Source organism: Tupaia chinensis, unplaced genomic scaffold, assembly GCF_000334495.1.
Source record: "Tupaia chinensis unplaced genomic scaffold, TupChi_1.0 Scaffold000093_1, whole genome shotgun sequence".
NCBI classification, from domain to species: Eukaryota; Metazoa; Chordata; class Mammalia; order Scandentia; family Tupaiidae; genus Tupaia; species Tupaia belangeri.
Window position 1 is genome coordinate 12,266,815 of NW_006159555.1, and position 9,717 is coordinate 12,276,531.

Consider the following 9,717-nt stretch of genomic DNA (forward strand, 5'->3'; position numbering starts at 1 on the left):
TATATATATATATATGAAGCCTCAGGTTTGAGAATGGAGATAGGCTCCTCCCTTGCCAGCAGAAGTTAAGGTGTGAACTGACTCTGATCATAGTAATAACTGTGAGGTACCAGCAGATGGCATAATGGTCATGTTGCTGGACTCCCACATAGTCAATTGAGGTTCCAGGCCCAGACCTGCAGCTTACTGTCACACTGGGCGCATGTGCGGGCATGCCCAAGGTCCTGAAAGGAGAATGGAGGAGAGGGGATTGCAGCATGGCCATCTCCCCTGCGGGGTGTGTTTGTGTGTGTGTGTGTGTGTGTGTGTGTGTGATTTCTCCCTATCTGTCTTTCTGTGTCTTTCCAGCAAGTGCACGCCCCCTATAGCAAAAAGAAAAAGAAATCTCTTTTCAAAATAAATAAAATAAATAAAAATAAAATAAAATAAAATAAAATAAAATAAATAAATAAGTAACTGTGAAACTGACCAGAGACCAACAGGCACAGGCAAACTGCTGCCCATAGCCCGTAAAGTTTAAAACCGAAACAGGGGCCAGCCTGTGGTGTGATGATTAAGGCAGCAGGATCCTACCTAGCTGACTGTGTAGTTTGAGTTCCAGGCCCAGCGGCTTGAGAAACATGCCAGGTGCATGAACATGCATGCCCAAAATCTGGAAAGGAGGGAGAGATGGAGAAGGAGGAACAGTGGTATGACCATCCTCCATGGGGCTATTTTCTTACTTTCCCTCCCTCTTTCTCTGTCTCTCTCTTACAAGCACACACACACCCTCTAGTAACCAAAACAAAACAAAAACAAAAATTAGACAGAAAAAAAAAAAATGGTGTTTAGAACTTCTGGGATTGGCTCTGGAGAGCTAAACTTTTTCTGAGAACTATTTCTCTTTCATAAGAAGCATCAAATATTTTATTATTTTTTTTAAAGAATTATTTTATTGGGATCAGTAGTTAGCGTAATGGCTATGTCGCTGAACTCCCATGTAGTCGACCGTGGTTCGAGTCCCAGACCCGGTGGCTTAAACTCACACCTGGCGCATGTGCGTGCGTGCCCAAATCCCGAGAGGAGAATGGAGTAGAAGGGATTGCGGTGTGGCCATCCCCCCAGGGGGTGATTTCTCACTTTCTGTCTCTCTGTCTCTTTCTGTCTCTCTGGTGAGCACAAGCGCACTGTAGCAAAAAACCTCTCAAAAAAAAATTACTTTATTGAACTTATTTATTTATTTTATTTTAACCAGAGAGAGACAGAGTGAGGGTGAGGGGAGTGAGAAAGCAAGCTGCCAGGTCCTCTGGGACTCGAACCACGGTCAGTCATGTGAGAGTCCAGTGCTCTTAACCACCATGCCACCTGCCAGTCCCGGCATTACAAATTTTAAATATGTAAGTACTTTTGTTGGAAATTTTCTTTTAGTCACTCTGGGTCATTTTAAATCTCAATCTACTGGACCTTTAGTTTTGCTAAACTAAAGGGAGCTATGCTTTCACAGTTTTTAGTTTTTGCTATAGGTTGTATGCACTCACTAGAAAGAGAGAGAAAGAAGTCACTCCCCAGAGGGGATGGCCACATTGCAATTTCTTCTCAGTCTTCTCTCAGGATTTTAGGCATGCATGCTCAGGTGCCTAGTGTGTTTTTCAAGCCACCTAAACCACCACTTGACTGGCTCTGTTTTTGGAGTTTATGTATCTATTTTTTGCAGTTAAAATTTTTATATTTATTTACAAGCGATTCAGCTCATTTTTCCTTTTAAATTCACTTTGAACTTAAATCTGTGGTCCAGCATGTTATGATAGCTTGCACAGAATCAAAGGGAAGACGCAGAGGGAGAACCTCGACAAGGACTTTTCCATGAACCCAAAGCCCTTTCTTTGGAGTTCTGCTTTGTGCTGAGTTTTGGGAAGGGACCACATCTAATGAAGAAGTAGTCTCAGGGAGTTGAGTGACCTTGGCTTCTGGAAGATGAAATGGCATCCCTATTTCCTGAAGCTTCAAAGGCCAGTGATCTAGTTGAGGCCCTAACACAGGTCCTCTCCACAGGCTCACAGACTTGGGTCCCTGGATTAGATGTATCTGCTTTGCTGCCCTCTGACCTCAGCCACTACTTCCGCTATGAGGGGTCTCTGACCACACCCCCCTGTGCCCAAGGGGTCATCTGGACTGTGTTCAACCAGACAGTGAGGCTGAGTGCCAAGCAGGTGGGGCCGGGACCGGGTGGTGTTGATACGAGAGTTGGGGAAAGGGGAGATGGGGGTTAGAGCCATGAGGTGCTAGCTCAGTAGGCCTGGGCCTTCTAGTTTATGCCATGTGCCCACTCCCTCTGTGTGCTGACCTCCCTAGCTCCACACCCTCTCTGACTCCCTATGGGGACCTGGGAATTCTCGGCTACAGTTGAACTTCCGAGCAACACAGCCTTTGAATGGACGAATAATCGAGGCCTCCTTCCCTGTGCAAACGGAGAACAAACTTAGGACCACTGAGCCAGGTGCAGCTTTGTCTGTGTCCCATGTTGCCATGTCCCCCAACCACAGGTCCCTCATCGTCCTATGTGTCGTTTATGCTCGTGTCTGTCACTGGTGGTTATGGTCCCCAGGTCTAATGTCTCCTTTTTCCCTTCAGTCCACCTGACTTCCTGCCTTGCCGCTGGTGAGTCTGCACCCCTCCTCTTGATCCTGCTGAACCCCAGGGCATAGGCAGGGCCAGCTCTGTTCCTCCTTTCCTGCAGAACAGGCCCCCAACTCCAATTCACACCATGGAGGGATATTACCCCCACTTTCTCCAGGACTTAGTTGATCAGAATGATGCTCCAGAAATCTCCTAGCATTTCCCTCCCCAAACATTTTGTTAGCCTTTGGGAAGGAAAAATGGTGCTGATCTTACCTCTTCTTGTGTGTCCACTCCCATCCCCTTCTGGTGAATAAAGAGCTGGGGCTGCCTGAAAACTCAGGGTAGAGTAAGGGCACTCTGAATCAGGCTTTGAAAACCCTGCAGCCCCATTTTCACTCCCTGAGTCAGCACTCCCTGAGTCAGCCCTCCCTTCTCCCTCCCAGGTGACATCTTGGCCCTGGTTTTTGGCCTTCTCTTTGCCATCACCAGCATTGCATTCCTTGTGCAGATGAGAAGGCAGCACAGGTATCAGGATGACCCAACCCCCACCCCTCCCCATGGAGCCCAGAATATCAAATTGCATGCAAATGAGCACATCCTGGGCCAGGTTTCTGATCAGGCTTTACCTATTATGTAGACACAGATGTGGGACCAAAGGTGGTGGTAGCTACCGCCCAGCAGAGGTCGTGGAGACTGGCGCCTAGAGACCTGGAACTTGGACAGTGTGCAAATGGGAGCCAGCTAGAGGAATCTACGGGGTGCTGGAAACTGTCCTGCTCTTTACACCACTTCTGTTTTAAACTCCATAGGGTATTTTTAAATAAATATTTCTAATAAAATATGCGGGAGTCACTTTCGTTTCTCATATGCAAAGTATGGTATATTCACTTTCTATTACTGCTGTAGCTTATCACCACAAACTTAGTTTTAATACAAATTTAGTCCCGTAGTTCTGGAGGTCAGAAGCCTAGAATGAATCTTACGTGTTAAATCAAGGTGTCGGTTGGGCTAGTTTCTTCCGGACACTGAAGGGAGAACTTTCTCACCATTTGCAAATTCTGGAAGCCACCTGCATTCCTCAGCTCATGACCACTTCCTCTTAGCCTCTTGCTAACATTATCTGTTGCCTTTGACCTTTTGTTCTCTTTCCTCTTTTAAGGACCCTCGTGATTACATTGGTCCTATCCAGATAACCTAGGGGAATCTTTCCATCTCAAAACCCTTTGCTTAATCACAAAGACTCTTTTGCTATGTGAGGTAACATTTCTCAGGATTAGAATGTGGACGTCTTTGGGGAGAGTCATTATTCTACGGGTTGCAGGTGTTATCAGAGAGGTATTGTCGGAATGGGCTTTCGTGTGTCTGTGTGCGTCTGTCTGTGTACAGCAGTGTGTGTTTGGGGTGGGGCCGGCTGCAGTCTTTAGGCTTAAAATCACATTGAGGCTTTGGGCTTTCTCCCTGCTCAAGAGTCATCAGGGCTGGTTCTTGCAGCTTTTCTTCAGGATGTCTGTCTGGCCCAGCTGCTGACTGCAGTGATGCAGATGGCAGCTGCTCAGCCCGCAGGGAGTAAGGGACAGGCCATCTTGCAGCCCTGCCTTCTCTGTGCCACACAGCCCATTTACCCCTCTCCTCAAGGAGCCCAGCGCTCCCACCCCATTGAGAAGGAGGTCCCGTTGCCAAACAAGGCCCCAGGCCCTGCTCATTCAGGGATCTTCCAACTCCATTGCCAATGCCAAAGAAAGGCCTACGATGCCAGTAACATTGTTTTTATTGTTGGGGTGGCAACTACGGCCTGGTTGGGGGCAAGGTTGGCCCTCACAGGTTGTTGAGTTCCAGCAAGGTCTGGTCCAAGGTCTGGTGAATCTCCACGTTCTCCTCCTTGGCACTGGCCAAGGTCTCTGTGAGGGGAAGCAGCAGGTGAGGAAGGGAAGGGAAAACAGGAGGAAAGGGTATGGGGGAAGTAGGGGGAGAGGCATGGATGGGGAAGGTGACGTACAGATATGGAGCAGGTTAGGAGACACATGGCAGGGCCAGATGGACAGAGTGACCAGGACAAAGGGAACAGGACAGACATGGGTGCCTCATTCAAGGCCTCGGGGTCATGAAGGTGGGATGGGGAGGCCTAAGTCATAAACTAATTTACCCTCCTTTTTTAGAAGGTTTAGCAAAGTTAGAAACAAAAGGAAAGACAAAGACAGCAAGGAGAGGGAGGGCTGGGCAGACTCGAGGCAGCAAACAGACCTGCAGCGCACTGAAAGCCCCATGGTGCAGATATCCAGTGTTTTCCGAACTTCATTCCAGACCTTTCACCACTTTCTTGCCCTCTCCTGAATCACATCACCCCTCTTCCCTTTCCAACTTTCCTTTAGGTTCCGGAACCCCAACTCATTGCTCCCAGGTCAGTTATGGGCACCAGAGGGGGTCCCAGTGCTGGATGGGGCTATACGTGCCCACGTGCAGCAGTGAGGGTCAGAGAGTGGCAGGCTGGGAGTGCCCGTGCAGAGGGGTTCGGCGTGGGCCACAGAGTCTTGTGAGTGGGCACAGAGCGGGGGTGGGTGTCAGGAGATTAAGGGTGTCGGTAAGAGCCAGGGTCTTAGGAGTGTTCCAGTGCTCTGGGTGGTGATGGCAGTGCTCTCTGGAAGGCAGGAAAACAGCGTGGAGACCGAGTTCAGAGTTTATTAGGCAGCAGAGCGGGCTGGAGGGGACAGTGGACAGAGAGAAGGATAAAGCAGTGCCGGAGTGGGCGGCGGGTGTGATGGGGGCTCTCCCTAGGCTGCTCCCAGCCTGGCTGTGCAATGTCAGCAATTCTGTGCCTCCTGCCTGCCCCCCTCTCCACAGAGAGACTGGAAAAGAGGAGAGAGGAAGGTGAGGCAGCCACACTGATGTGGGGCTCAGAGGGAGGTGATGTCATTGAGAGCGTTGTCCAGCTCTTCGCTGATGGCCTTGTACTTCATCTTCTGTGCATAGACTTCATCTGGGGGGCCCAGGAGGAGGACCAGGTGGGAGTGTGGGAGAGGGAATGGAGGGAAAGTGGAAAGGAAGGAGAGAGGGTAATGGAAAGAGAGAAAAAGAATGAGAGAGCCAGACAAAGACAGAGGCTAGAGGACAGGCTTGCCAGCTGTCAGGGTCCCTCCTCCCATCTCTCCCTGCTCTCTTTCATCCCTCTCTGCACCTAAGTGGATACTTCCCCCAGGACCTCCTACTTAGGATTGTGGCAGCACCATGCTCTGACAAGGGGGAGTGTGTGCTTAAGGGGAAGAAGGAGGGTGCTTAAGCCAAAAAGGTCTAAAGCCCTGAAGTGGGAGACAACATCCGTGCTTGCTTGAGAAGTACTGAGAAGGCTGGAAGCAAGAGACTTGGGAAATACGAAAGTGAAAGGGTTATCGTAGAACGTGAGGTAACTTCAGGCAACGGTGTCTGTAACAGAAATAGTTGTGGACTTGCAAGTATCTGGCTGTTTGCTTTCACTAAATCTGGTTTAGAGTAGTATTTCCCACCAACGTGGTTTTGCAAACCCAGATGATAAGTAAAATAGCTCTCCATTCAATGATGCCTGTGTGATATAAGTTATTGTGCTGCACATGGAGACGGGGCTGGCTAGATCAATGCTACTCAAAGGACCAGCCCACTGCCGGATCAGGGAGCTTGCCAGACATACCAATTCTCCAGCCCAAAGTCAGCAGTCACTTTGGGGTAGGGTCTAGGAATACATGCTCTTAAAACTCTCTGGGTAGGGGCCGGCAGGTGGTGTGGTGGTGGTTAAAGATGTTGGATTTTCACTTGGCCGACTGCGGTTCAAGTCCTGAACCTGACGGCTTGCTTTCTCGCTTTCCCTTTCTCTGTCTGTCTGTCTCTCTCTGGTCAAATTAAAAAATAAAAATAACAAATGGAATTAATTACATAAATAAATAATTATTTAAAAACAAAACAAAACACCTCTCTAGGTGGGCCAGCTGGTGGTGTGGTAGTTATAAGGATGCTGGATCCCATGTGGCAAACTATGGGTTTGCTACTGAGTCCTCGGCCCAGTGGCTTGAAAAACATACCAGGTGTGTGTGTGCATCCCCAAAATTCTGAGAGGAGACTGGAGAAGGGACTGTGGTATGGCCATCCCCCTTGGAGGAGTGCTTTCTCACTTTCTCTCTCTGTCTTGCTCTCTCTCTGTCTCTGTCCCAGGGGAGCATGCACACTCCATAACAAGTAATAAAATTCTCTGGGTGATTCTCATGCAGGCTAAAGCTGAGAAGCACTGGAGTTGATGTATCATAGCTTGCTACAACTACCTGAACTTAGCCCAGTCCACTGGAGTTTGTGGATTCCTGGGTGTTCCAACCCTAGTCCCTCAGTGCCAAATATAATGGAGTGAGAAGATAAGGGATAGACTGATAGTCAGGGTTTGGGGTAGCGTCTCCCTTTTACCTTCCAGGTCATCGATGGTTTTCTCCAACTTTGCCACAGACCTTTCGGCAAACTCTGCTCGGGTCTCAGCCTGGGAGTAAAAGCAGCATGTGAAAATAGCAAATCATTAGGCCCTCGCCCAAGTCAACCCTCTCTCCCTCCCTATCTCCATATCCCACACCACATGCAGTCTCAGGTGGGGATTAGGGTGGCTTGCAGGGAGACGGGGAACTGGCGGAGACTCTCACCTCCTTCAGCTTCTCCTCCAGCAATTTTATCTCCTCTTCATATTTATCCTCTTTGGTGGAATACTTTTAGGGACATACACATGCCATTAGTGCATCGCCTTCACAAATCCTTCATTTCTCCATTGAGCCTCTCAGCCTCCTCATGATCTAGCCTCCACTGAAACCCAGCCCCTCCCTGCCTGGGCCCATCACCTCCCTCCCCAGCAGGACCACATCCTCACTGCCCCGCCCCTCTCCCCCCTCTACCTTGTCCGCTTGGGCCTCCAGGGATTTCAAGTTGTTGGTAACAATTTTCAGCTCCTCCTCTAGGTCCCCACATTTACTGCAGGGGGTGTGCGGCAGGGTGGGGTGTGAAGGCACAGTGAAGAGAGGCAGTGGAGATGGCACAGTGGAGGAGGGGTGGAGGAGAGAAGAGAAGAGCAAAGTTGTGAGAGTGACAGCTGAAGAGTTTGGAAGCCCCAGGCCTTTCCGACCCCCGGCAGATGAGAAAGAGCAGCCTGAGATCTGAGACGGAGGGCAAGGGAAGCTCAGAGAAGGCGCCATTGCCCAGAAAGATTCAGAGAGGTCACTACCTCCTCTTCAGAGGCCATCAGGGACTTGAGGGCCTGGTCCATGGTTCGAAGTTCCTCCTCCAGCTGCCTGGCTCGGCTGGGGGCAGCGGGCAGGGGTCAGAGGGCAGACCCCATGGCACCACGCTAGGGAAACTGCCTCCCCACTGCGCCCCATAGCCACTGTCTCCGGCAAATTCACTTGCCACCCAGGGAATCATTACCTCTCGGCCACCTCTGCTCTCTCTTCTGAGCGCTCCAGCTCTCCTTCCAGGATCACCAGCTTCCTGGCCACCTTGGGGGAAGGGAAGAGAGGAGTAGGTCAATGGTGAAGGACTGGGGGTGGCAGGGGCTTGGGAGTGAGCAGTTAGTGGGCCAAGGTGGTCACCTCCTCATATTTGCGGTCTGAGTCCTCAGCGATGTGTTTGGCCTCCTTCAGCTGCATCTCCTGCAGCTCCATCTTTTCCTCATCTTTCATGGCCCGGTTTTCAATGACCTTCATTCCTCTGAGAAGCAGAAAGAGGGGCAAAGGTAGGGCTAGGACCAGCAGACACAGGCTTCCTCACCTCCCCAACTTTCCCCTCCAGGGCCCCCTGTGCACCTCTCGCTCTCATCAGCTGCCTTCTCAGCCTCTTCCAGCTTTTGCAGGGCTGTAGCCAAGCGCTCCTGCGCCCGGTCCAGCTCCTCCTCTACCAGCTGGATGCGGCGGTTGAGGGAGGCCACATCTGCTTCAGCCTGTGTGTCAGAGGTCAGAAGTCAAAAAAGCTCTATCCACCTTGAATGAAGAAGGCGCCAGAGGATGGTTATAGGCTTCTCAGATTGAACCTCGGCTTCCTGGCTTCTAGACTTTCCCCCAACCAGCCATCTTCTACCCAGATTCTGTGCTCTAGCCAAAACCCTGCCATCTTTGACAGACTCCTCTCCCCTGCTACAGAGCCTCTTGTGGCACTGCACATGGTTAGTCTCCTGATGAGTTATTTGCACACAGATCCCTGTCTCCTGTGCCGGGACCAGGTCAGAGCAGAGTCTGGGCCAGGTAAAGGGGATGGGGAAGAATCAGGCCATCTAGACTTCACTGGGGCTAAGAACAGCCAATCGCAGAATTAAGCTCAGTGATGTCACTGGCAGCCAGGCAGACATCCAGCAACCGGCCCAAGAGGCAGACCAGGCATACAAGGGACATTTATGCAGCATTGAGAGCTCCTTGCCAAGGCCAGGAGACAGCTGGGGGCAGTGTAAATGATGGCTACTCAGCCCCTGGTCTTGCAATATGGAGGAAAACAATGGAGGTTTTAGAGAAGGGTCATAAAAACCTGATGATACATAGAAAAAGTGAAAGGGCAGAGCAAGACGGGCCCTAATAAAGGAAAGTGAGAGAAGCAATGAGGTTTGGCTGAGTAAGACTATTGTCTTTGAGTCACAATTTAGCCACTCAACACCTGAGTGACCTTGGGCAACTCACGTATGTTCTCTAAGCCTCGGTCTCCCTCTTTCGTAAACTGGACTTCATAACTTCCTCCTTTTTAGGGCTTGCTCTGAGAGAATGCAGTGTTTCTAATATTGCTTAATCAACAGGATCACCTGGTAAACTCATAAAACTAATCAGGTTCTCCAGTTACATGCTAGATCCACTGAACTGAGACGTCCAGGGCAGGGGTCTAAGAATCTTTTTGTTTTGTTTTGTTTTTAAGGCTCGCAAGTGATTCTGGTGATAAGCCACGTTTAAGAAACAGTAAAAGTAATATGCAGAAAACACTGAGCACACTGCCTGCACAAAATCTATACTCCACAAATGTTAGATTATCCTTGTCTCTCTCTCAAAATCAAAGACACAGAGACTCTTATATTTAAGACTGGAATGGTCAAAGGACCAGGATAGGGGGAAGAGTGGGTGGAGGGAAGAGGAGTTGGGACGATCGGAGGCA

At 50.0% G+C, this 9,717-nt stretch overlaps 2 protein-coding genes across 5 annotated transcripts in view; one reads left to right on the forward strand and one right to left on the reverse strand.

Annotated features, from left to right (window-relative positions):
- CA9 (carbonic anhydrase 9) overlaps window positions 1–3,403 on the forward strand; it is a 9,783-nt gene extending 6,380 nt beyond the window's left edge. The window contains exons 7-11 of the mRNA XM_006143174.3: window positions 2,032–2,189; window positions 2,332–2,476; window positions 2,611–2,637; window positions 3,042–3,123; window positions 3,236–3,403. Of these exons, the coding sequence (XP_006143236.1) occupies window positions 2,032–2,189; window positions 2,332–2,476; window positions 2,611–2,637; window positions 3,042–3,123; window positions 3,236–3,302 (479 nt within the window). The 3' untranslated portion in view covers window positions 3,303–3,403. The remainder of the gene's footprint in view (window positions 1–2,031; window positions 2,190–2,331; window positions 2,477–2,610; window positions 2,638–3,041; window positions 3,124–3,235) is intronic.
- Window positions 3,404–4,348: 945 nt separating this feature from the next.
- Window positions 4,349–9,717, reverse strand: part of TPM2 (tropomyosin 2) — an 8,012-nt gene continuing 2,643 nt past the window's right edge. The window contains exons 3-9 of one of the 4 annotated variants that reach the window (XM_006143171.3): window positions 8,394–8,527; window positions 8,181–8,298; window positions 8,017–8,087; window positions 7,491–7,566; window positions 7,245–7,307; window positions 7,018–7,087; window positions 4,349–4,496 (exon numbers count right to left, since the gene is read on the reverse strand). In XM_006143171.3, coding sequence (XP_006143233.1) covers window positions 4,414–4,496; window positions 7,018–7,087; window positions 7,245–7,307; window positions 7,491–7,566; window positions 8,017–8,087; window positions 8,181–8,298; window positions 8,394–8,527 — 615 coding nt within the window. In that variant the 3' untranslated portion in view covers window positions 4,349–4,413. Of the gene's footprint in view, window positions 4,497–4,520; window positions 5,573–7,017; window positions 7,088–7,244; window positions 7,308–7,490; window positions 7,567–7,816; window positions 7,893–8,016; window positions 8,088–8,180; window positions 8,299–8,393; window positions 8,528–9,717 lie in introns of those variants that run through there. The other 3 variants (XM_006143170.3, XM_006143173.3, XM_006143172.3) reach the window with 3 other exon arrangements.